At 38.6% G+C, this 27,655-nt stretch overlaps 1 protein-coding gene across 4 annotated transcripts; it reads right to left on the bottom strand.

Moving 5' to 3' along the window:
- Window positions 1–1,475: 1,475 nt before the first annotated feature.
- On the bottom strand, window positions 1,476–27,452 carry ints1 (integrator complex subunit 1). 4 transcript variants are annotated; one of them, XM_059559067.1, is made up of 48 exons: window positions 27,336–27,452; window positions 26,817–26,905; window positions 26,435–26,722; window positions 24,818–25,014; window positions 24,598–24,735; window positions 24,358–24,517; window positions 24,163–24,268; window positions 23,182–23,368; window positions 22,943–23,088; window positions 22,679–22,820; window positions 22,321–22,497; window positions 22,125–22,233; window positions 21,909–22,029; window positions 21,503–21,580; window positions 21,268–21,425; window positions 21,054–21,150; window positions 20,750–20,841; window positions 20,614–20,674; window positions 20,336–20,533; window positions 20,007–20,136; window positions 19,739–19,918; window positions 18,847–18,996; window positions 18,586–18,765; window positions 18,399–18,503; window positions 18,146–18,313; window positions 17,943–18,054; window positions 17,707–17,865; window positions 17,163–17,309; window positions 16,973–17,071; window positions 16,731–16,855; window positions 15,193–15,447; window positions 14,950–15,109; window positions 14,693–14,824; window positions 12,775–12,955; window positions 11,709–11,840; window positions 11,237–11,356; window positions 11,073–11,160; window positions 9,103–9,350; window positions 6,738–6,867; window positions 6,506–6,639; window positions 5,027–5,210; window positions 4,732–4,853; window positions 4,519–4,628; window positions 4,319–4,429; window positions 3,440–3,510; window positions 3,258–3,349; window positions 3,062–3,171; window positions 1,476–1,824 (listed from the first exon to the last, which is right to left on the bottom strand). In XM_059559067.1, exons 2-48 carry the CDS (start codon window positions 26,869–26,871, stop codon window positions 1,709–1,711), a joined length of 6,561 nt encoding a protein of 2,186 aa, XP_059415050.1. In that variant the 5' UTR covers window positions 26,872–26,905; window positions 27,336–27,452; the 3' UTR covers window positions 1,476–1,708. The 4 variants fall into 4 exon arrangements, with proteins under 4 accessions (XP_059415050.1, XP_059415035.1, XP_059415042.1 ...); XM_059559052.1 differs by having other exon boundaries at window positions 5,018–5,210; window positions 27,336–27,451; XM_059559059.1 differs by having other exon boundaries at window positions 4,319–4,426; window positions 5,018–5,210; window positions 27,336–27,451.
- Between the last annotated feature and the right edge of the window lie 203 nt (window positions 27,453–27,655).

Genomic DNA, 27,655 nt, shown 5'->3' with positions numbered 1-27,655 from the left:
TGCTTTGGCTTTTGATGGATATATTATGACACTGAACTGCGCTTGAAAATGTGTGTATTTCATTGAATTAGACCACAAACTCACTTTTCTTTGCTTTCTAACTTCACCCAGTTCAATGTCCAAATACATTTTGGGGCAACAGCACCAAATTTCTTAATGAGGACAAGATTAGTGTCAATAAGAGTTTCTTTTCTTTTTTTTTAAAGAAATTAATACTGTTATTCAGCAAGGTCACATTAAATTGACCAAAAATATATTTATGATGTTTAAGATTTTAAATATTTATTTAAATGTATGTGTGTGTGTATATAATTTATTATTCTTTTTTTTTCCAAATATAATATTAATGTTTTTACTATTTTGATTAGATAAATGCAGCATCGTGACCACAAGACACTTCTTACTTCTTTCCCCCCTCCTAAATCTCATTGAGCCCAAATATTTGAACAGTAGTGTACTACATTTCAAATACCCTTGTTTCTCATAACCAATTTTTGGCAAATTTACACAGATCATTAAATCTGAAATCATATTCTGTTATTATTAAGACATTCCTTCAATTAGAAAAAAAAAGCAAATATATAATTCAGATGAATCTTCTGTATTTACTGCATTTCTATAGCTTGCCTGTCATTTCTGAATTTTTAAAATGCATTAATGTACTATTTGAGTAATTTACATATAATGCCACCTTTTCACTATTTTACTAGTTTTCACTTGTGCTATAACATCAAATGTTTATATTTATTTCCCTTGATACTAACAATAATCATCCTGTACGTGCTAAACTCATGAGTCCATAATTTCACAGTAAATGAAGAACACGTCTTCCTGCTCCCTATCTGTGGAACATGTCTGGCAGAGTTCAAACACAGACGAGATGAAGATTCACAAATTCCACTTATGACATGTTAAAAGCAGAGCACAGAGCGTGAAACTGAACACAGGAAGAAGGCACTTTCATCAGGAGGACTTGGTGAGAGGCCGTCAGTCCTCCAGCCGCCAGTGCGGACATGTCCACCGATCGCCCGCTTCCTTAGACCCCAGTGTAACCAGACACCCGCACACTCACTCCCAGCCCCCATGCACTCTTCACACAGCGATCTTTGGTGTGTGTGATTGAACAATTACCGCTACGGTTAATTTAGCTAAGGCTCACCGGCATGCTGGCACGCTGTTCTCCCTTCTCGTCTCCACACAGATAGAAATCAGTGACACTGGACAAGAACAACTTGCACTTTCATGGCAAATAGACTTCCATCACAGCATTCACAGCATAGCTGAGATCTGTTAGGGATACAACGTGAAGAAAAGGGGAGCGAAAAGCTCAGGCTCAATCAATTGCAATCATGCAAAGGAAAAAGATCACAGCCTTCCCCTATCCTCCCACGGAAAGAGTTATTTTACAAACAATACCAATCTTGAAGTGTTAAAAAAAAAGAGAGAAAAGAAGTAAAACAAACCTGAAAAACAACTTAGGAGCATTCCTACAACTCATTGTTTTATTATTTAAAGCAGTAGACAAAAAGACGTATGACAGGCTTCACTCCCAGCAGACACAAGAATCACTGGAAACATTAGATGCTTTTCAGTATTTGAGGAATAACGTCTAGAAATGTAAATGTCAAATGCTGTATCTGAATACAGATCTGAACAGGATCAAGAGTGCACGACACTGCTGAGTGACCAAGATGATTGAAACGGATGTCTATGTGGTTGCCTCCATGCGCAAGACCTTCATGGATTCTGTGATCATGGAGCTGGTGTCAATCTGACCGTAGATGCCCACTAAAAACGCCTTATGGAGAAGAATATCAGCATGTTCTGGGGGAAAAAACAAACAAAATAGAGATAATTCCTTTAAAAAGAAATAAAGACAGATGCTATCTTTAAGCCCTAGTAACAGAATCTGTGGCAATGCTGTCCATTACCACAGAAAACACACACACACACACTTTGTGGGGGAAAAAATTTAAATAAGGAAATACAAGCTGCACATTTCTGCTTAAAACCTTTCAAAATGCCTCTTAGATTTCTAGAATTTCCACTTCCTACCGAGGAATGAGCCAAATTCTGTGGTAATCAGCAGCATTTTACAGATGCCGTCAGATTAGTTTAAGGGTTAATTCACCCAAAGAATTCTGTCAGTAATTACTCACACTCATGTCACTCCAAAAGACCATCACTCATTTTCGGAACACAAATTAAGACATTTTTGATAAAATGATAAAATGTGTTTTTGTGAGAAAAATATCCATATTCAAAACGTAATAATCACTGTAATCTACAGTAGCTTGCGCTCACTGTTGTAAATGGAAGCAGCTCCGGGTGGATGATAAATGGAGGTCAGCGTTGTGCATGCACCACTCAGAAGTGACTTGCATGGAAACGCAGCGGAGAGATCAAAACAAAACAATGGTCACTAATTAGAAGTACAAAACGAGGATTTGTAAAGAAGAATGTTGGAGGATTTCGATATAAGGTGACTGATTTTTCTTTGCTAAAGTAAGGAAACATTGCTTGCTTTGCCTCTGTTAACAAACGTTGGTTTTCACGAGACTCATCAGTGCATGTGCAACATTGACTTCATACGTCATTCACCCAGAACTGCTTTGTTTACAACAGTGAGCACAAGCTAGATTCAAATGATTATTACATTTTGAATATGGATATTTTTCTTACAAAAAACACATCAATTCGCTACAGGAGGCCTTTGTTCACCTTTCTAGGCCTTGAACATGTCAGTTCTGTTGCTATCTATGCAGGGTTAGAAAGCTCTTGGATTTCAGCTAAAATATTTTACTTTGTGTTCAGAAGATGAACAAAAATGAACAAAGATTTTACGGGTTTGAAACTACAGGAGGGTGAGTAATTAATGACAGTTTTTTTATTTTTGGGTGAACTAACCATTGAAATAGTTATGAAATTGCGAGAAAAAAAAAATATATATTATAATAATAATAATAATAATAATATTATATATATATATATATGCACAACACAAGCGAGCAAAAACAATTATCATTGTTTCTTATAATAAGGTCATCATCTGTTTTTATACCTTGACAGAGCAACACATATTCAGGCAAGTTTCTCAAGGCCGTCTGCACTACATCAAAGTTCCCGCAGCCCAGACAGTACATGAAGGTTGGCAGGAATTCAGCAGCCATACTAGAGTAAGCAAAAATAATGGTGAGTGTATTTGTACATGACATTTCGATTTAATACACACTACATACTTGCCTCGGGCACCTCACCTGGGGATGTTCTGCATGCACCGCAGGGCCAGAGTGAACGCCATGTTGCGGCACACTTCTTCAGGGGAACTCATCAACCTCTGCAGATCATTCTGATAATACATGACAAGCTGGTTGTACTTGCTAAATCTTGCTAATTTGGTCTATTGTGCAATTTTGTGTGCATTGTGCAATGTACTTACAACAAAATACTGAATGATCTCTGGATTTCTTTTGGATTTCTCATCCACTTCAGTCAACCCCTCAAACACATCTAGAACAAAATAAGATAAACGTACAACATCACAATATATGAAACGGTAACACTATTTTACAGTGCAACTAACCCTAAACCAAACAATCCTAACCCTACAGTAAGTACAAGTTGTTACTAAATATTAGTCAGCACTAACATTCATACAGTAATTACAATATAAGAAGAACACCTTGAAGTGCAACCAAACATAACTATAAAAACATTACCAGGAGTAGTTTTAGTCATAATAAATCCTAAACAGTGAGCAGCATATAGTTCTAAAGTTATAATTATAATAATAAATATAATAATGCATATAAGTGAATACATAGAATTTTAAAATAATTATAGAATTTAATCTCCAATATTATTTGTATTTTTATATAGTATATAATAAAAAACTTTTCTTTTGTTTATACTGATATAATATAATTAGAATAATACTAAATCTATAATTATATTCTGTTTTATGTATCATTTTTATATGTATATATGTATAGGATTATTTAATAATTCAGATTTTATTGGTTTTTATAATAAATATTGAGAAGAAATAATTATTTGCAAGATTCAAATGTCTATAAATTTACAATCCCCTACACCTCTCCCTTCCTTTAGCTTCCAAAATCAGTGTAAAACTATAAGCTCAATTTTAATTATAAATGTAAAGTCAACTTGAATTTGAATTTCATTTATTCTATGCCTTCTAATTCCAAGAATTCTTAAAAACAAAATAAGGAGAACATACATGATATAATGTGGGTCTATTTTAAGAATAGCACAGTTTTTAAATTAAATAGTCTGAAAACGGTTTTCTTTCTATCACCCTCAATTGCTTCTCCTTTGGAGATCTTCTTCAGGCATTTAGTCATGTCAGTCAGCGGCATGGAAGCGGAGATGTTGAGCACAGGGAGGGAGCCAGAAGAAGAATCCTCTGCTGAAATACAAAGAGTGAGAGACAAGCTGTGGTGACGATCATCTCACAGGTAACTCTGTCTCTTGTGAGTGAGGTGTTGGAGCTCCTACCGTCTCTGTCCTCAGCAGCGCTCTCAGAGGAACCACACTTCACAGGCAGAGTCAGTCCAGCGAGCAAAGACTTGAGCTGCACCAGGTCCGGATTCTCAGTGGATAGTCCCCTGACATCGAGAAAACACAGGGAAACGTTTTACGCAAATGTAGCACTGAGGGTGTTTGATAATGCAGGAATGCATGTGTGATGCAAAGGAAGAAAGGTCTTACTGGAGCACATCTGAGTGTTTCTGAAGGAAAGGCACAGCAGATGCTGCATCATGGTTGATGTACTTTTGGATGAACTGCACAAATTTGTTTATGACGGGCATACGGGATGATCTCTTGAAGTTCTGCAAGAACAGTACATGAAAATGCTGAAAAAAATGTTCCCAGCAGAAGGTACATTATTTCGAATTTAGCAGATTAGCAACTGTGAGAGGTCTGCAATCGCGTAAAAAAAAAAAAAAATGCAAGCAGTGTACATTGCTAGATTCGGTCTGTCTACTCTTTCTACCTGCAGTACTTTGATGAAGGACAGCAGACAGTCCTGCAGTGCCCTCTGGTGGTCAGAGTGGAAAACCAGCGGCTGCAGCAGCTCCAGGATCACCAGGACATCGCTGAAGAAGGTCAGATGGTTCTGCTGCCTGATCTCCTGCAGGTTCAGATGGATGCGACCGTGCAAGAGCGCAGCGATCATGGGCAGGTGTCTGGAAAAACACACAAAAACAACAACAACTATTATGCATTCAGCACATACAGGAAAATTATTTTAACTTTCTCATGTCATAATGGAATAATTATGAATATAAAAATATTACTTATTGCACATTTAATATAATTCTTAACATATTTAATGCACCCAAACCTGTCGTGTCATTTCAGATGCAGCTCCTGAAAACGTTATGGCCACATTGCAGCCTTTAGAGTTCAGTTTAATAAATTCAAGGTTGAATTTAAATATTTCTTTTTAAAGATACTTTTTTTTTTATGTAAAAAAAAAAAAGAAGAAACAAATCACAATAAAGACAATCAATTATCTTTTAGGGGGTAATTTTTCAACCCCAAACTGATCATTGGCACATCATATAATTAAAGTAAAAATATTAATCTCTTGACAATGCTAATTATTAAATTATTTATTATAAAATATTATTAATATTATTTTTAATAATGTTCAAATATTTAATGTTTTCCTATTTTTCCTATTTTATTCTCCACTTAAAAAAAAGAAAAAAAATATTGGTGGATTAAAGAAAATATCATTAGGAAATATTATTTCCCACTATTAATGTATTTTATGTTGTAGGAGTTGTGTTGTATTTTGTATATATTCTTTTGTATAGCACTTTGGTCTACTTCGATAATTTTAAGTGCTTTATAAATAAAAGTTTGATTGATTGATTGATTAACTACATTTTCATTAAATTAAATGGTGAAATGGACAGGTTTTAAAATAATAATTCAATAATTTGACAACATTTTTATTGCTCTCTGAGGTTGGGATTTTTGTTTTAATAAATGTTTTATTTTGATAGTTTTTATATTCGATGCATTCGATGATTACGCCAGGAGGAGGAATAACAAATGATTTATACAATAAAATAATTAAGTAAATATGAAAATATTTATAGGAAATAAATTTGAACACACTGTTTATTAAGATAGATCTCTATATATTGTATTTCTTTTTTTTATCTATTATTTTTATGACTGAAATAATGATTAGCTTTTTATCAACTCACAAAGCACCTGCTGGACTAGAGTATATCTGATTCTTAAACTGAATTAGGGCTGTACGATAAATCGCATGGGATTGTCTGAATGAAGATGAATCAATGAGATGAACTGCCTTCGATTATGAATGCCATATTGCGTAGCTTGTCAGTGATCTACGGCTCTGTGTATTAAATGCCGCTCCATCTGAAAGCATGTGATGGAGATTAAATCGCATGCAATTTACCGTGCACCCCTAAACTGAATGGAAAATCCTTGTGTGATAAACCTGAGTAGAAGCACAGGGTGAGAGACGGCCAGTTTCCTGCAGGCCAGACTGGCATCAGACGCGCGGTTCTCAGCTGATTCGGAGTCGCCGGTGTCGGCTAGCAGAGTGATGAGACGATGCACGAGAACATCAAGCTGAACATACACACCCACAGACAACACACAGCATTAATCTTCCAGGTGATGTGAACAGGAAGCTCGTGGCCTGACATGTCATAAACTGCAGCGGTTACCTTGCAGGTGCTGCCGTCTGCTGCCCCCTCAGCGCTCAGGGTGGTCTCTGGTAGGCGGAGGTGTTGGATGACCTCTGGGAAGTGCAGGTAGATCTGCAGCAGCAGCGTCTGACACCTCTTACTCATTACACTGGACACACCACACATACAGTATCAACACTAGAAAGAACCACCACTTAAACAGGCCAAAAACTTCAGCATTCACACACAACAGCTGTGACTAAGTTACATTGCAGATGGTTACAGGAGAGGCTGCATGAGTAATATATCAAGTACAACGAAGAGTACTTGATTCATAAGCATGAACCTTTTTTTTTTTTATCATCAGTTTGCATGAATTTGTCAGGTCTTGTGACCGGTTACTATTTCTTTTCTGTTTTTCACCATTTTTTATCCATTTCGCCCCTTACTAGTTCACTTTAAATGCTCCTGTGGTATGACAAATACATTTTAAGACAATTAACGAAGATTTTAAAAACTGTATACAACACTATACTATTATACTATTAAGTAAAAACACTATTAAGCAATAATATAATTAGATTAGATATTATAATATATTACAAAAATACACAATTACTATTATTATATTTTAGTATTAATGGTTGACTCAACGTGAAATATCTTAAAACTTTAATGTTTTATTAACATTACTTGAAAATAACTGAATATAAGATTTCTTAATTAAATCAGAAAAATGCTGTTTAAAATACTCTTATAGTGAGAAAATAATGTCACGTAGCAGGAAACTTTCCCATTATCGTTTTTATATTGTATATTAATAATAAATATTATTGGGCTAAATATAAAATACATAAGACGTACAATAAGAATAATGAATATAACATTTTTGCCCATTTTAATGATTATTGTAATTATTAAAGAAATAGTAATAATATTAATTTATTTACTTATTATTATTATTTTTACTTTAGCAACTATTATATTTCAGAAATGCACAAAATGCTGTTTATAATAATACTTTTAGACTCAGAAAAAAAATAGCATCTTACAGATAGACAACTTTCCAAAAGTATTTTTTCAGCTACTCGGGGGTGCGTTTCCCAAAAGCAACTATAGTCACAAGTTCTGTCGTTACCCATAGAGTTCAGTGGAACTAACGACCAAAGTTAGCCAACGATGCTTCTGGGAAACGTGCCCCAGAAAGGCTATGAAGATTAAAGTGAGAGAGACTATAAAAACCAGCCAGTATCAATAGCTGACTATATTACCAACAGAACAACACACGCTCTTGTCTACTTGTCCAATCAAACGAAAGCCTTCTTACCAAAACCGTTGTTGCTTAATTGTGGTTTATGCTTGCTAATCTTCCATTGTGCTCACAAGCAACAGATACGCTGAGAATGCCAAACAAACACACGACTGTTTATCCCACCAAACACGCACTTTACATGCCTGCATTACCCGAGCCCATTCTCCAACATAAGACAGCTTAGCTCCTCTTACAAATACTGCATTTCTGGGAGTCCGTTTTTTTGTCTGACCTTGTCCAAAGTTTTTTCCCCTCATTAAGGGGTTTAATAACCAAAGGCAAATTCACGAAAGGAAGGGGGGCTGCCATCACAAAGAGCCCCTGGTCTGATCTCTTTGACAGCCCCAGTCTGAGCTGCGCCTCACAACAGAAGCCAAAGGAAGAGCCGGAGCCTTAATCCTCATGCATTCATTATACTACACTGAGCTCTCACTTCTCATTTCACACCACAAGAACTAATTACAGCTCCTCCTGCTACTGAGCCTGATGTAGAGCATTTCTGCTGTAAGCAAAGGAATGGCATGGAATCACTTCCATCTATCAACGTCTTCAAGGGGGCCTTTAAGGAGGAAGTTCAGTGCTTTCGCTTTGTAATGGTGGAGAGTGTTTGCAACATGGTACAAACCCTGACTTCTGTCTGACGCTGATGTCCTTGCTGTTTTGGGGGGCTTTTGCATCCACTTTTTCCACAGATGTAACAGTACAGAAATGTACTTGATGAAGGAAACAGCAGAGCTTTTAAGGCAGCAAGAAAATACTGGTCGTTTTTCGGTAAGAAAGTTTCAGGCTTAAATTCGAATACAAACTCAAATGCCACATGAGAATATTAGGCGGCACAACTGTTTCCAACATACATGTAAAGCAGTTTGAGTTGAAAACTATGGAGAAGAACAAAAACAAGAGCACAAAAACACTAACAAGACTTAATCCTTTATTTCCCCTATGAGCACCAAGATGCAATGCGTCTAAAGCACCTGTACTAACCGCTAGATCATGACTCTGACTATTTAACCATTTTAACGAAAGTGGCAACTCACTAGCCATATGAAAATAAATCTTTCTTCTTGGAGAGATTTTCTTAAAATGATGTACCTGTCTCCCCACTTCTTGACGCAGCTGATCAGGTACTCAGAGACTTTCTTGACGTTGTCCAGGTCTGAGTGGAGACAGCTGCGCAGGAGGGGCAAGCGTGACTGGAGAAGAGAACAGGAGACCTGGTCCAAAGCGCTCTTGGAGGTGTCTGAATCACGGCAGCTCAGCTCTGACTCAGACAGGATGAGGTCCACCAGACTTATGAGCTCCTCAGAAGACAGCTTCAAAACAAACTGCTCCGTGCGCTTCTGCAGAGACACACAAAACCCCATCTTATACATATACACTTACAAAAACATACAGCTTGAGGCTAAACATTGGGAGTTTTAGAGTTTTAGACTACTACAAATTATGCTTGAGCCTGGTTAACAATAAAACTAGTTAGGCCTATTCTATAACAAAATGACTTTATTCTTACAGCAGTCAGTGACTTTTGTCTACTCTCTTGTTGGTCCTTAAAGGTCCCATGACATGGATTCTTTCCTTTTTTTTTTTAAAATGCTTTTTTAATGTTTCCTTAGGTGTACTTATATTGTTAGTATGACTTTTACATTTAAAATTTAGAAATAAAAAGCATTTTTATATCCTGATATTAGCCCTCTGGCTTGATTGCTCTGTTTGAAGGGGCGTGTCTGCTGTGAGACTCCGAGTAAACCACAGCTATTGTGATTGGCTGACATCTTTGCATACAAAATGCGTATTAAATGTGGACCCCTCTCAAATATAAATATATATATATATATATTCTTTTACTATTACAGCTGTCGAGATTAACGAATCGTGGATTTGTTGATTATATAATTATTTTTTCGATCTTTTCCCATCACATGAAAGGCTGCAGTGATGAGCATTGAGTAAACAGAGTCTGTTTATCGCGTGAATGCAGTGATCTCGTCATTAGTGCAACACGTTTTCTCACAAAATGCTTTCACCACAACTAACAGCAAACACATGAATACAGTAAGGGCTTTGTTGTGCAGCATAACAGCGTCATTCATTGTAACTGCAGTTTAGGCAAATGTGCAGATATACTCGCGATGTGTGAGAGCTCCGGAAAAAAAGGGAGCGTTCTTTGATCGCTCTCTGTAGTTAAATCACAATTTAAATAACAGATTTGTTTCATGCTACTAAGAGAAACAACATGAAGTTGATCGTTTAGTCACTGGCTTGATTCACTGATGCATAAACAGTATTAAACGATTTAGAAAAAGTCTGTGTGAACTTGAATGATTAACTACACATCAGAAATCACTGATCACAGATCAGGCATTAATGAACAGGGTTTCTCACTGTTTGTGGCGGTGCTGTCGAATCCATATCATAAAAGTCTGTTTGTAACGCCTGTCCTGACATTGCGACTGAATTATATGTAAATATTTGGGTGGGCAAAGCAGAGAAAGGGGAGGTAACATTTCTCCTTATAACGTCACAAGGAGGAGATTCAAGATCAGCCCGGTTGAGCTTCCATTTTCTCAAAGGCAGAGAAAGATCGCAAAATCTAGATTTACACCAATTACAATTTCTAGAAACTTGGGGACCATATACAGGCTAGGGAAACTCATACTAATGTTAAAAAACCTCAAAAAGTGAAAATTTCATGTCATGGGACCTTTAAAATAAACCTGACTGTTTAGGCTACTGTACCTTTAAGAACTCCACATGTAAAGTACATCTGCATGGTTCTCACACCTTCTGACTAATTAATTTCTACAACCTCTTCCAAGTCATAAGTCATTTATGCTTCTTTCTAAAAGCTGCATTTGCAAGAGCAAATTCTAGCCGATAAAATATTATAAGGACAAGCATAACCAGGATAAACTATATTCAAGACGGTGGGAGACTTGAGCCTGTTTAAGACTGGCTAAATTATTTGCATGTGAAATAAGACAGTTCAATCTAGTCAGGATGCTGAAAAGGTGTTATTGCAAATGCATTAGAAAACAGTGATGTTTTATTAACTGTGATCAGACCTGGGGGGTTTTCTGATCTCGCCCCTGCCAAATGCGTGGAATGTGACTGCAGGCCCACAGGAAGTCCAGTGCTGAGGTTGGGTCCAGTCTGGAGATCAGATGAAACAGAGTTACACACACTGGAGGTATAGGGAACATGTTTAATAGAGAGAGGAGCCAGTGACCTCTGGTCTCTGTGTTTGTTGAGCAGAGAGCTGATGCACTGATGTAAGGTGCTCCAGTTGGACTGGTGTGTGAGGAGGGCCAACAGGTACGGCCTGTAGGAGGGGGCTAGACTCACTCCACTCTTAGCATGAGACGGAAATCACAAAGTTATTGCATAAAAATACAAGAATACCTTTCAGAAGTATTTCTCCCATTTTCACAACACTTGTTTTGAAGCTTGAATAATGGACAAGAGTTCCATTTATGTACTTAGGAGTGAATGAATGAACTACTTGTGCCATGCATACAATTTAATCTATATAAAAAAAATAAATTATTTAATGCTTAAGAAAACAAACATAAACCATCAAAAATAGGGAACTGTACACTTCAAATTTTCTGATTTCTTCAATGTGCTGTGGCGTCCTCACACATTTTCTATATCAGTTAAACCCCGGAGCCACACCCTCATGAGGATCAGTAGGGGGAAACTATTTTACCTTGTTTTGAGCAAAAAGCAGCTTCTGCTGAAGATCTGAGCAGACAGAGGTCACCTCGGGGTCAAGCTGCTCCAGCCAGTCAACCAGCAGCCCTGAACACGAGCCAGGCTTCTTTGACTCAGTGCTGCCAAGAAGAACACACACAAGATAATCATCCACCAAGAAAACACACAGGATTTCCAGCAAATAAATAGTACACTAATTAAAACAGTGACTCCTAACCAGTGGCACATTCTGTACACCACTCCTCAAATGTTTGGGAGTCGGTAAGATTTTTTGAAAGAAGTCTCTTACGCTCACAAAGGCTTCATTTATGTCACAAAATTCTGTAAAAACCATAACATTAGGAAATATTATTACCATTTTAAAAGTTATTAAAGAGTTTTCTATTCCAATATATTTCTTAATTTCATTTATTCCTGTGATCAAAGCTGTATCTTCATCATCGTTACTCCAGTCTTTAGAGTCACATGATCTTTCAGAAATGATTCTAATAAGCTGATTTGCTGCTCAAGAGATATTATGATTAATAAATTAAAAACAGCTGTGCTGCTTAATAGTTCTGTGCTTTTTGGGAATCTTTGAAGAATACAAAGAACACCGTTTGTTTAAAAATAAATCTTTTGTAACAACTGTTTTTACTGTTACTTTAGATTAATTTAATGTATCCTTTTTGAATAAAAATATTCCTTATTCGTTTTTCCAGACTTAACAGTTTTGTGTGCATATACAGTTGTGTATATTCATACACACAAATCTTATGAACTTGATATTTGATTAAATCTGACTCTGCTGTATTATTAGAGGTAATAATAATAATAATTATATTAATAATTTTCTAGTTTGTTGTTGATGAAGGGGTTTTTGAGTCTTACTGTTGGGGTACAAAAAGTCACACTATGTATAATGTGCATTTAATCTGTGTCTTTGGCCATTCGACAAGGATCAAACAAGTGTAAACCACTTTTACTGTGTTCCTTCCCCACCTAGAAACAGTATCACCAGCACACAGTAAGGGAATCTGTGATGAGGCAGCGAGTGACTCATTGCACTCTTACATTTTGGAATCCACCTCTATTTTCACCCCTCGCTCCTCTGTTTCCTGAAGCAGCAGAGAGATCAACATGGCAACTGGGCCGGCTGTGTGTCCCGGGGTTCCAGTCTCCGTACCGATGGTCATAAGCAGGGACAACAGCTCCTCTAGATACGGAGACTTCACCTCCATGAGGTCCTGCAACACTAAGACACACAGGGGTTTAGTTTTATAATGCCTTCACTCTTGTGAAACACACACAGGTCCATAAAATGAAAAACAAACCATCGAAGCCAATACCACATCGCAAAAATGAGAACTACATCACGCTTCACTTCTGAGTAATCCTGTCTGCTAGGCCTCCAGCCCCACCACACTAACTTTCATAAAGATGTAAGTCATCCCTTGCCGTGGAAGCCGTCGCTGGACGTAAACAAGCCCTGGTGTGGATGTGTGGCCCTGTGTGTGTGTGTGTGTGTGTGTGAGGTTGTTTTTTGCTTTGGTGAGGTTCAGAGCGGAATGTTAAAATCATAAAGAGAAACACATTAAGGACAGAGGCGGTGATTGTGGTGCATGAGTCAAACGCTGCCCTCTGGAGAGACTGACTAATGCTGGCAACCACTCCAACACCAACACACAGACCTGACTTACACCTCCCTCCTCGCCTTACGTCTGCCACGAACATCTCACCAGTTCAAAAAATATTTTTCCAATGCATACATTGTTGTCAGAGTACACCCCACGTGGTTCCTAGATGAGCTATTACAGTTAATAACATCAGAACAGACAAGTGCTGTGTAATGTAGGAAACACAAAACATTCAAGAGGTTATATCACACTATATCATTTGATCTAACATATTCTATCCTAATCCCACTGAATAAACATCTTTTAACATGTAAACTCACTTTCCATGTTTGAAAAAAGTAATTTGTGAAAAAAAAAAGTTGTGTTAATGCTTAAAGTCAACATCAAATTAAAATTCCCCTCATCTACTGTCTGTTATTGATCTTATTGTGAAAATTTTCTACATGTTGTATTTTGACTTTTTGTGGCCTTGGCTTGTCTATCATAACATCATAACTCAATCTTCTTATGAAACGTCAGACTTCTCAATCGTGTCATACGTCTGCATTGTGTATATCACAATACTGAAGAAAAGATCTGTTGCGAATTCGTTTTGAGCGTATGTTTGAGGTGCAGAGCGGCAGGTGCTACACACAGACTGAAACAGCACAAGGTTTGTTAAACTCCCTTTCATCAAGTCTTCTCACTAGTTCTGTATATATTTAGGAAAATAATCTCGATCTAATTTCCTCTGCATTACCTCATGACTGAGAAGGCTCAGCTTAAGAACACAAGTCGTGGCCTAATGGTTAGAGAGTCGGACTCCCAATCGAAAGGTTGTGAGTTCGAGTCCCGGGCCGGCAGGAATTGTGGGTGGGGGGAGTGCATGTACAGTGCTCTCTCCACCCTCAATACCACGACTTAGGTGCCCTTGAGCAAGGCATCGAACCCCCAACTGCTCCCCGGGCGCCGCAGCATAAATGGCTGCCCACTGCTCCGGGTGTGTGCTCACAGTGTGTGTGTGTGTGTTCACTGCTCTGTGTGTGTGCATTTTGGATGGGTTAAATGCAGAGCACAAATTCTGAGTATGGGTCACCATACTTGGCTGAATGTCACTTCACTCACAGAGACAGAATACGCATCTTTGACATGTAAATGTGGGCAGTCATGTGTTCCTGCATTAATGTGAAGTTTGGAAACTGCAACTTCAGCTTGTTTCACTAAATGCTGTTTTTAGACAAGGGAGGATGTTTTGATTTTCAAGATGTACAGTATGCTTTCAAAGTGCAATAAACTCTTATTTTGAAAGATCAAGGACAGTTTGATTCTTTATGATGTTCCCATTTAAGTATGAACTCAAGTACTGCTTTAAATACCTTTTCGAATGAGTTCAGGTTCAGCGTTGCATTTTTCTCCAGCTCTCAGAGAGGCAATAATGCCCCTCACTGCCACTTCAGAGTCCCGTCTGTACGCCAGAGCTTCAGCCAAGTGCAGAAATCCAGTACGAACTGATGACACAGGACACAGTCAATACACCTGCTGAGCATGCTAGGACTAGCACTGTTCTACTAACTGCTAGTTCTGAGCTGTAAGCTTCAATATGTGCTAAGATTCAGGATTAGGAGACACTCACCATCTGTGACGCGATGTTTGTGAGAGTACTGAGCTGCCAGAGATTTCAGGAGGCTGTGGAGTGGCCCTGTCTCTAGCGCTGAGTTTTCCAACCATGTTAACATCTGTACAATGGTGTTGAAGAACAGTGAAGAGAAGCCAACATCTTGAGACACCAAACGCTAGAAGAGAAAAAAGGGAATTAGAGTGAGTGAGCAAGCAAAAGGAAGCACCAGTGTGGATAGTGAGTATGTAGGTTATGTGCCTGGTGGAGATGGAGCTGGCGCAGTAGAGGGCAGGAGATCGTATGGCTGTGGTGCATTGCCGTGACCAGGGCTCCAGCGTGGGCAGAGTTTAGAAGGGCTGCTAAGGCTTGTAGGAGTCGCCCCGTGGGACCACCCTGCTGGACGTGACCCTGTCGTGCCCGCAGCACCTCCTGGGCCAGAGTCTGCTGCAGAGCTAATGACAACGGCCGGACCGGAGGAGGAGGCCAGCGAGGATCCACTTTCAGAGGGAAGAGCTAGATGGAGAAAAGAGAATACAGCGAAAACTAAAAGGTCACAATCACCGTCAAGGTGTGTGACCATTTGGAACAAAATTTTGCCAAAACAAAAGGTCTTTTGGAGTTTAAGTGGTTTACAACAGCTTATCAGTGTAAAATATTCCTGGAACATAACAAACCAATGATATTTGTTCTTGAACATGGTTGAGGTTAAATGTACCACATTCGAGATATACTGTGTTCTTCTATGTATGTACACTAATCAATGTTTCTATATGAATTAAAGGATTACATATCAATAATGTATTATACCACTCTGTTCATACAAATAACTTTTACAATGTATTTATGAATCACATTTTTACTGGAATGGACTTTCAATGGAGGGATAAAGATCTCTCAGTTTTCATCATAATATCTTCATGTGTGTTTCAAAGATGAAGAAAAGTTTGTGGAATGTCACAAGAGTTAGCAAATGACAGAATTTTTGGGTGAACTATTCCTTTAAATCCGATCAAGTGTTTCTTATTTCATCACAATCCAATAATATGCACATAGTGATGCATTACGCCGGTTAGGGATGGGATGGTATGAAAATTTAATATCACGATTATAGTGACTAAAATTATCACGATTATCAATATTATCACGGTTTTGTTGAAACGAGATGAAAGTGTTCAAAAATAGTTGATGCTCACACTGAAAACATTTCAGCAAGTTTTATATTTAATAATCAACAAACAACTAATAAAACAAGCAACTCTATGCACTTAATTTAAAGAAAGATTAAATTCTGTGGCATTTCCTTCCTTACAATAAAAAGTGTAAAGCATAGAAAACCATAGAAAAGCATAGAAAAGTCACTGACTTTCGCCATTCCTTCTCGAAAAAAAAAACAAAAATACATTGTGCGCTGCGCTTGCGTCAGACTGTTGCTGGCTGGACATGATTTAATAGCGAGTTATTAAAACCGCGATAATCAAACACGGTTTTAATGATAATTCATTTTTAAACGATATTACTAACCTTCAGCACATTTTATCACGGTTATCGATAAAACCGGTTATCGTCCCATCCCTAACGCCGGTGTATTAAATTACAACATTTCCCAGGTTTTAGTAGAGAGTGATCGAGACACAAAGCATGCCAAACGGAGACCGACCATGTCAGAAGCACAGCAGCTGTGCTACAGCTCTGACAAGATATTATATTAATAAAACAGAATTACAGAATTAAATCTTGCCAGGAGAAAGAACCCCTCTACTAAAGCAGCATAAGCATATCAAAGTGAGATGTTGCACCTGTAGTAGGATCCCAGCGAGATCATCCTCTGGGCCGATCACGGGCACCTGACTCACTGCTCTCATCTTCACAGAGCCATGGGCCGTTTCAACAGTAACCTTAGCTCTGCTCACCTCGGAGCTGTCTGGAACACATCAGATCAGCAAAGGACTCATTAGTACAGAGTTTACGCTCAAACGGAGTGAAACAGCACCATTAATCAGTGCTGACAGAAGCTCCGTTGTAGGGCACTGATCCTGACCTCTGCGCGGAGGAAGTGAAGCACTGAGTAAACGGTGAAACGTGTGTCCACCTGTGGCTCCTCTCTCATGCTGGACCTCCACTAGATGAGCCATGTAGTCTGACAGGTAGAAACATCCATGATGTTAGTGTTACTTTACACACACACTCAAACATGGGAGAACAGAGTATACCAAATGAAAGATCCTCACTCTTGTCCATGATGTTCTGCTCCAGTGTTTGAGGATCATGGGACACGGTCTGGTCCAGATACTGTAGCAGTTTGCTCATGCTGGAGACGGGGATCCCGAAGGACTGGACGAACAACAGCAGCTGCTGGGGCTCCAGATCCTGCAGAGCTGCCAATGTGACCAACAAAAAAAATTAACTTAACTACAGGTACAAGTTAGATTTTTTTTTTTGAAGAAGAAATTAATACTTGTATTCAGCAAGGATGCATTAAAATAATCAAAAATGACAGTGAAGACATTTATAATGTTACAAAAGATTTCAAATAAATACTTTTTTCTTAAAAACTTTCTATTCATCAACAAATACAGAAAAACATTTATCACAGTTTCAACAAAAATATTAAGCTGCACAACATGTATGCTTTTAACATTGATAACAATAAGAGATGTTTTTTTTTTGAGCAGCAAAATATTGATTTCTGATGTGACGCTAAAGACTGGTGTCTACTCAATTCTGGTATTGATTTATAAAATATTTATTTTTCTAAATACAAGTTAATAATACCTGCATCCACCAATCGGGAGACTTCAGATCGGATCATTCTTAACTTCAGCCAATCAGGCAACAGAAGGGCTTCCTCAGATGTATCAACCAGGAATGCAGTGGGAAGGGGCTTTTTATCAGGAAACCAGATATCCAGCAGTGTGTAGAACTCACTTTCCCCTAAAAAGGTAACAAGCACATCAGCTGTTACTACAGGCAAGTGCTAAATCAACCGCCAGACAGATAGAGATACTCACCTTTGGGAGGTCCCAGTGTGAGCAGGATGACCATAGCATGGACCACTAGGATGTGCATGGTGGCCGTTTCTCCTGTGGTCCACCGCAGGAACACTTGATCCTGAGACTCCGACTGCGAGATTTCAAAATTTGGTCTTTATTCATGTGAACAAGCAGTGGTTACAAAATTTGAATTTCCAGTTCAGTTATGTGTTCCTTAGTACCCAGCTATAGAGGTCCTCTCCCTCTTTTGTCTTCCTCATACGACGGATATAGGTGGAGAAGATGGAGATAAGAGCAGAGAGAACGGCATCCGACTCGGGCCTGCAAGAGTGCTTGGAAAACAGGCAGTTCATTATAGTGGAGCGCTCCACTATCAGACGAGCCACATCCTGAGAAGACAGGAAACACAAGGCGTGAGAGAAGAGAAAGATTACAGTTGAGCTTACTTCAGGCAAGCTGTAGATTTAGACTAACCAAGGCCAGGTCATTGTGGAGTGACTGCTCCTCCACTGGTGCATGCTGGGAAAGGTAAATCAGGTATGCGCTGATGGTCTGAGGATCAGTCTCCATGTGAATGGCCTGAAATGGAAACCCACACAAACACAATAAGCGGAGGAAGTCACAGATATTGATAAGCTTATACTTGTGTAGGAGGACTGACCTGCTGTAAGGCGCTGGACGTCAAGCATCTTACACTATCAAACAGAGGTAGTTTGGGGAGGTCCTGAAGGAGCCACTGGTAGCCTGGCAGCAACTCGGCATCTCCGGAGTCCTCCTCCATGAGCTGATCCCTCTCCTCTCCGTCTTTTAATGCTCCCTCAGTCAGCACCAGAGACAAACCCTGATACACACATCACAACAACCATCTTATTAAACTGCGTAAATGAATCAGTTACTAGTGATTGGTTAATTAACTCCGCACCTTCATGGCCAGCACCCTTGAGGCCACCTGAGAAGAACTGAGACGGCGCAGGAAGTAGTCCAAGACTTCACATGTGGTCTGTTCATCAGCCTTAGGACCCAGAAGTAGGTCCTGGAGCCGTCCAAGAAGCTGCCGCTGTTTCTGCTGCCTCTGACAGGGAAAGATGAGGAGAAAACCAAAAATACAGTAAAAACAGTAATATTGTGAAATATTAATACAATTTAAAATTACTGTTTTTAAATTTAATAATAATTTAAAATTACTAATATATATATATATATATATATATATATATATATATATATATATATATATATATATATATATATATTTTAATATACATAATTTTTTCCTGAGATCAAAGCTGTATTTTCAGCATCATTACTCCAGTCTTCAGTGTCACATGATCCTTCAGAAACCATTCTGATATGATGATTTGCTGCTTAAGAAATATTTCCTATTATTATAGAAACTAATACATTTTTCTCAGGATTCTTTGATGAACAAAGTTTGTAATATTAGTTTTGCAATATTATATATGCATTTACTGTCAATTTTTATCAATTTGATGCATCCTTGCTGCAATAAAAGTATTTCTCTAATCTTACTGAACTCAAACCTTTGAACATGAAGTGTATCTTTAATTCATTTTTATGATATATTACTTAATCATAATACATGTATTTTAATCACATTTTTTTATTTGTATATATTTTGCAATTTGGACCATCCTAACCCTATCAGTGCATAAATTATTACAGTAAGGATTTGAAAAAATGCTCATATAAAACTTTGGTTAAAGATTCCTTGACTAACATTACAAGAAGACTTCAGGAGAAAAATAAATATTTAAAAAAGACATCAGCAATGTGCAGTCATGGCTGAGCTTTACCTGTCTTTTCTTTGCTCGCTGCTCTTTACTCTCTCCTTCCTCCTCATCATCAACGGAGGTGGAGTCATCAGCAGCATCGTGGAGGAGGAATTCACAGAGGCACTGAACGGGCAGCACATCCAAGGACCCTTCACTGGACTGGACGAGATCAGCCAGCCATGGCATAGACTGAGAAGAAGCCTGGATGGGGGGAAATTAGACATTTAGAAAGTGCCTTAAACATGGCTCTTCATTAAGAACAGCTCTGCTAGTATATGAGAGTGTGTACTTGTCTCTGGATAATATTGAGCAGGAAGTCAGGGTTGCGGCTGCGGCACAGAAGATGGCCCAGACGCAGAGACTGGTTCAGACTCTTTACTTGATCCAGGACATGAGGTGGTGGCCTACGAGGGGGGCCCCTGAGCATAGAATATAATACTGGGTCAGTATATCTTTATGAACATCCTAATCTAGTTGAACAGTTGTCTAATACACCTGCCGTTGAACATCACAAATATTGCTGGTTCTTTGACAAATTACTTTGCCCCTCTATTGCAAGTCACGTTGTATAGATGTAAATGCTGGATTTTCACCACAGTCACAAACAGGAAGTCATACTTTGGGTCCAGGCAGGTGAGCTGGGACAGCAGGAGGCTGTTGTTCTCTGTTATGGTCTGTTTGGTGGAGGCGGCTGCCAGGTGGCTCTCAAAGGCCAGGATCTCCTGCCTCTCCTTCTGGGAGATCTGCAGCTCTCTGTTGATCATCTCGGTTTTGGTCTCCTCATCGGCCACCGTGCATGGAGGATAGGAGTAGTTACTGAGAAGAGAGCAAAAGTAAGTGTCAGGTGCTGACATATCCATACAACCACATTTCAACACAATATGCAGAACCCTTACTTTGTCATAACCATCTCCATGAGCATTTTCAGAGTGGGGTAACCATCCCACGCTGCCAAACCTGAAACCATCAGCGACAGTGATATAATAGCATTCTAATGATGAAATGCAAGTATTGCATCATATCTGGCCTCACCGATTTTCTGTGGGTTGAACGCTGCGACCACAAGCAGCAGCAGCCAAGCCTTCCAGTAAAGAGTTGATATGGCCAGATTTGGAGGTTGATAGCTGAATGGGAACATTTAATAAAGTATCTCACCTCTCTGAGAAATAAACAGCCCACAAAAAGTGTAACGGATGCCACAATGTAGCTTAAACTTTCAATGCAATAGTACACAACACCCAGTAATTACTTGGCAATATAAAGCTGATGGATCACTGAATAATAAAACAGAAGTAAAACAGCAGGGACTAAACTCGGTGAAAGGTAAAGGCCGTACCCTGCGGGCAGCTGGATGTTCTCTGGGTGATGGTAAGTGCACAGGTTCAGCACAGCATCGATGAGTTGGATCCTCTCGACTCGCAACACTTCCAAGTCTACAGTTCATGATGTGAGAAGACATTTTTAAAAACAGACCACTTCTAAAAAAGCTATTCTAAAGAGCTATTTTTAATCCTTAATATATGTGTGTCTATGCAGGAGCACTGTGTTACCATCAGACAGAGCTCCCGCAGCTCTCTTCACCAGGTGATCGGCCAGCTCCATGGCGTCAGCTGGGCCCAGGGGCAGATCCCGAGACAGACCTATCACCAAGATGCGCATTAGCGTGTCCTCCAGTAGAGGAACCTCTGAGCACAGCCGGAGAAAGAAACTAACAAACAAGAGAGATCCTTTAGCATCCATTATATCAATGTACTAAAAATGTTTAAGCAGAGATTGATGTCTTACTTTCTGTCACTCTCAGGCGGCCAGTTGTCCCATTTGTAATACGTCTCAGGCTGCTCTGTAAAAAGCACTTTGTGTAGACTGTTGAAACACAACGAAACGATCAGTAAAATAAAAATATGTTACGGCGTTTACATAGTCTTACAAGCAGCCAGAAAATGCTAGATTAATTTTAAGAGTGTTAAATGGTCAGGAAATATCAAATACATTATGTTTCGGGTGCAATATGTTATGTTAAATGATAAATTATGACACATATGTCCACTTTAAATTAGTCCTATAGTGTTAATTTATGTTTTCCATCTTTTTTGGTATATAAATGTTTCATAAAAGTTTTTCATTTGTATTTCATTTAAGCTTTAGAATATTTACTGACCATTAACATTAATAACAACCAGCTGATTCATACCAGTGCACATATTCTTTAGGTCCCACTTTACTGATGGTGGGAACCACGGAGTGCAGCCACCACACAGCATCTCTCTGGATGGCAGCAATCTGGTTTTGAAAGGACCTCAGCACCTCCAGATCTGAAATACATATGCCTCCTCATTAGCATAAACAGAGTTTTGATTTTTGGATATATGATGCACTGAGAGAGAGAGAGAAAAAAATAAACTCTTACTCTTCTTCTCTCCTTTGTCCCAGGAGATGCCGGCCTCTTTAACCTGAGCCGTGATCCCCAGCATCATGGACACGGTCAAGAGATCCGTCACTTGGATGACAAAACGCTCCTGAGATGGAAACAAAGACATTGATGTACAGGCAAAGCATCAAATCACATTTTCTACATATATTAAAAAGAGGTATAAAGCCTTTACTTTAAACTCCATGTCCACATAACTGGCCTCTTTCCTCTCCTGCATGAGGCCTAAACAGAAAGACTGGAAGTTGATCTCATGTTTGGTCTGTTTGATGATTTCCCTGAGCAAGGCACGTGAGGCCCGCAGGTAGTCATCTTTATTGATCAGCAGGTCCTGGAACACCATGGCCAGAAACTGAAAGAAAAATAAAAGAAAATGTTATTCAACTTCTCGGGTCTCTGCTTCATGTAAATAATACATATGGTCTACGGCAAAGTTAGGTACTTAGGGTTGAAGTTTTTGGAAAGAAGCATAAACAATAATGACAGTGATTTGTACATGTGCATGAACCCAATAAGACAGGTTGAAAAGTCACCTTGGGTGCCTGCTCTGGGCTATGCTGCAGAACTGTATGGAGCACTTGCATATTATTGGGATTTCTGGCATTTGACAGCTCATTAAAGATCACAAACTTCACTGTAGTGCCCAAATTATCTCGGTGAGCCTTCAAAAGCTCCCTGCAGAACACGAGAAACATGAAAGAAAAACATTTTTAAAAAAGCATTTCAGCTTCACAGCACTGACTTACAATTATGTAAAGCATAAACTGAGACTTCAGGTCTGAAGGTGTAATGCCGACCTGACACACAGCATGTAGTGGTTGAGGAGAACTTTAGGTTTGAGGCGGATCTTGATGAGGTTCGAGATGACCTCCATGTCGTCTGAGCCGTGTGTATTACAGTTCATGCACAAAGACATCAGAAGATCCTGTGCTGGCCGAGTCAGCTGGAAAATCACCAAACAAAAACAAACCTGTAGGTATGCGGTTTCAGACTCTCAGACAATGACGCTTCCTCTCTTTTGTCAACATTTTCGTACCTTAGGATTCTGTAACCACATCTCGAGTCTCTGCACGGCCATCAGTCGGACCTCTTTATAACCACAGGTGGCCGTGAGGAGGCGCAGGAGGTTCCTGGACACGTTATCCATGGGCTGGCGCCGGTTCAGCTGCTCCCTCAAAACTTCCAAGACATACTCCTCCACACTTTCAGCAAGCTCGTCGTACCTGAAGCCAGAACATCCATTTCAATACCACAGCTAAATCTAATAGATTACTTAAGAAATATATATATATATTATCTCAATATTATACATTGTTGTTACATACACAACTGTTTCAATGTTTTGGATCTTTTTAAATATTTTGTTTAAAGAAGCCTCATGTGCTCACAAAGGTGTTTATTGGATCAAATATACAAAAAAAAGTAATATTGTGAAATATTATCATTTAAAATAATTGCAATAATAATGACAATCTTTTTTTTAAATGGAATTCATTCCTGTTAATGCAAAGATGAATTTTTACTCTACTCTTCAGTGTCACAGAATCACAGAAGGATTCGTATTATTATCAATGTTGTAAAAAGATGTGCTTTCAATACATACATGAATATATATATATATATATATATATATATATATTTTTTTTTTTTTTTTTTTTTTTGAAATCAAGATATTTTGTTTCTCAGCATTCTTTGATGAATAAAAAGTTTAAAAGAACAGCACTGATCTGAAATAGAAAGCTTTTGCAAAGCAATGTAAAAGTCTTTACTGTCGGTTTGTAAACATTTAAGGCATCACACCTGAATTAAAATAATATTTTTCATTTAAAAAATAAATAAACAAATAAATTCAGACAGCAGACATTTAAATATGTTAACACATGAAGTAGTGAAGCATGCAAGCATTTCTCATTTTCAAGAAATATTACCATTGCAAATATCAATTTCATGTAATTCATTTATTTAGTGCATATAATTAAAGACTGGGACATGCTCTTGAATATATGTCCTTCCCTACCTGGGCATGACCTGTCCATCATCCTCTGGACTCAATTTCTCCTCCGCGATTAAAAGCTCAGTCTGACCTTCATCCTCATCTGGAGTGGAAGGATGAGGGCTGTTCCCTAAAATACATTATTCTGTGTCAATTCTTCTAGATATTACTAACATACACATTTCAGTCCATGACTGAGAATAGTCTTGGACCACCAACCAGCACTGAGGTCTCCCCCTGATCGCCCTATTTCCGTCTGGAGCAGCATGCTCTTGGGAGGCATCTTGGTTGTGAAGGCAGTCTGGATGTTATCAACAAAAGTTTTACAGTGCGAGCTGTCCACCCAGATACGCTCACCGAGAGAGTCCTCAATGTAGACCTGGGAAACACACCACAATGACTGTGTATCAGTGTCATGATTACAGTGAGATCAGAAAGCTGGAGTGCTCGATCACTTACTTTAACAAATATCTCAGGCCAGTTTTCATCCTCCTCATAGGCAGCCATCAGTAAATTACAGGCCAGCACAGACACCAGGTTGTTCCCCTTGGCCTTAAAGTTGATTGAGGCATCACGGCGGAGCAAACTGCAGAGAGCCTGAACAAAGACATTTAACCTAATAAGCTGTCACCTGCAGCAACAGTAATTCCAGTATTACAGCACAGGCGTTTCTGTCTACCTCTATCACACCCTCTGTGGCAAAGACGTTGGGCTTGATTTTGGCGAGAAACATGAGGCTGAGGTAGAGCGTCATGTCAGGCTTGGCTCGGTTCATCTTGAGTTGTTTGACAGCCCCACAGAGCACACCCTCAATGTGCTCATCATTACCCTCTGCCTCCGCTGCCTCAATCTCATCCAGAAGCACAGCAGGTGACACTGGAAAAAGGTGAATCACATGTTGTATGAATGTACACCGTGTGTACAAACAAGGTCTATGAAAATATGAACACTGGATTGGACTATGTCTAAAGTCACACGTAAATTCTAAAATATTTGCTGTTAATTAGTCAAATGCATTTGATTTGATTTTTCTGTTAATTAGTCAATTGCATTTGATTTTTACTTGAACTCTTATGAAAAAGAACACTTTAGAAGACAAAAAAAAAATTATATATATGTATACTCTGAAAGAATATAGTTAAGAAATTTAATTTCATGTTATTTGCAACAAAACAAAAATCTAAATACATTATAGCCACATTTTATTTATATTAAATGCAATTTAAAACATTTCATTTGATGCAGACTAAAAATACAAGCACACTTTTTTTAAAATACAAAATACATGATTCTGTTGTTATATAAATGATAAATATTGAAGAATTTCATTGTTCTTTAAATAAACAATCTAAAGAAGAAAAAAAAAACATATTTTGGATGAAGACCGGGAGGTTTGTGACTGTCCAACAGACCGCCAAGTAAGTTAAACTGTCAAGGTCCAGAAAAGTACGAAAGACATCGTCAGAAAAGTCAATCTACCATCAGTGGTTCAACTGTAATGTTATGAAGTGACGAGAATACTTTTTGTACACAAAGAAAACAATAATAACGACTTTATGCAACAATTCCTTTGTCAACAGTCTCCTCTGTGTCTATCCATATAACCGTATGCTGCATACGCTCTTCTGCGTCTGCCGCACCACAAGGATGCAGGTTTTTTTTTTTTTTAATCAAAGCATAAATACACGTAGAAAGAGCGCATCCTTGTGGTGCGGCAGATGCAGAAGAGCGTATGCAGCACACGGTTATATGGAGAGACACAGAGGAGACTGTTGACAAAGGAATTGTTGAATAAAGTTGTTATTTTTGTTTTCTTTTTGTACAAAAAGTATTCTCAACACTTCATAATGTTGAACCACTGATGGCAGATGAACTATTCTGATGATGTCTTTCATACTTTTCTGGACCTTGACCTAGTTTAACTTACTTAGCAGTCAAAGGGACAGTCACAAGCCTCCCGGTTTTCATCCAAATTATCTTAAACTGTGTTTCAAAGACAGACAAAGCTTTTAAGGGTTTGGAACAACATGGGGGTAAGTGATTCAAGGAAAATTCTCATTTTGGGGTGGAGTATCCCTTTAAGGCTTCATGTCATTGTAATTGGTTCATATTTACACATTACTTTTTTATTAAAAATAAATAAATAATCATCTATATTTATATTTGCTGTGGATTCAAAGTTGGTATCAGTAATTATGGATTTCACTGCCATTGGTATCACTTATTAAAATACAGATACTATAAATCCCTAAACTGAGTGAAAGTTTTCTGTGATTAAAAATGCTTCTAATCTCACCTTCAACAGGAACTACGGATGGCTCTTTGATGGAGGGGGATATTGATCTTTTGTCAACAGCTGACACCTCAGCGAGGCGTGAGAGGGCGCTGGGTGGAGTAGAAGAGTGCTTGGGCCGTTTGGAAAGACTGGACAGGCTAGAGGAAGAGGGGAGAGATGAAGACGCCTCTCTCTTGCGGTCCTGGGGCAAACCACTGGACGCCGGCTTCAAGAGAGCTGGGATGGCTTTCGGCTCACTGCTCTGACCCTTCGCTCCAAGAGCAATGAAATCTCCTGGAGGGGGGTGACCTGATAGACGTCACAGGATGATAAAGATGGATTTGAGGGGTATACAGGATTTAATTAATCTATTTATTTACCATAATCACAGCTGTAACCTTACCTGATGGTTTGGTGTTACTAGGTCGCCTAATGCTTGATGGCTTTGGTCGATTCATTTTGACAATTTCCAAAAGTTCCAACTTACTGTAACTGTATAAAACATAAACACCATAAGCTTTTATTTATATTATGGCAATTACAATCATATCCTTCAAACAAACACAATCTGCATTCAGGTAAACTATACGAGCTGCGCCGTTATTTGGAGCTGATAGCATTAATATGATTACACTAAGAAACCCGACAAATTCATCATGCTATGCAGTGTTAATAAAGCGACATTTATTGCCGTTAACAGCTAATATTTACGTGTCTTCTGTACTGTTTACAAGCTGTGTCTTTGAGTCTATAAACATTTTAGCAGGTAAGTTAGCCTACTGTATTAGAAAAAAAAACAAAAACCATCGAACATTAGTCGAAATTAACTTTTTGTTTAAATACCACCTAGTGCTAACAGTAAAATATGTTTAATATACTGACATAATAAGTAGATAATATGAAGAGAATGTTTATAAACTACCTTAGTTTATCAAAGGCGCTGCTACATGGTTTGCGGTGTCCTGTTTCTGCTTCTGCTGCAGTGGGAGAGTCTCCTGAGACAGCGCCATCTACAGCACTGGAGAATGACCGAGACCGAGAGCCTATGTTCATCTGTTTATTTCGTTTTTCATCCCTGCCTATGGAAACAACCACAGAATCATATGATCTTTCGCTTAAACCACTTATACTCTGTCCGTCTCTGGGTGGCACTATTGCTATGAGGCGTTTGGGCACTGCAAGGAACAATGTTCCCAAGAATCTTCCCTTTGAAAGTGATGTCAGACATGGAAACAGACATTA

The sequence above is a fragment of the Carassius carassius genome, chromosome 1, assembly GCF_963082965.1.
Source record: "Carassius carassius chromosome 1, fCarCar2.1, whole genome shotgun sequence".
NCBI lineage: Eukaryota > Metazoa > Chordata > Actinopteri > Cypriniformes > Cyprinidae > Carassius > Carassius carassius.
This window is presented reverse-complemented; position numbering and strand designations above follow the sequence as displayed.

What these genes read in the sequence shown, in the direction of transcription:
- ints1 (XM_059559052.1), bottom strand. Translation starts at nt 26,871, where the DNA reads ATGAATCGACCAAAGCCATCAAGCATTAGGCGACCTAGTAACACCAAA. An exon ending in GATGGACAGGTCATGCCCAG is followed by an intron (nt 23,369 to 24,162) that starts GTAGGGAAGGAC and finishes TTCTGGCTTCAG; the next exon opens with GTACGACGAGCTTGCTGAAA. An exon ending in ATGGAGATGGTTATGACAAA is followed by an intron (nt 20,534 to 20,613) that starts GTAAGGGTTCTG and finishes CTCTCTTCTCAG; the next exon opens with TAACTACTCCTATCCTCCAT.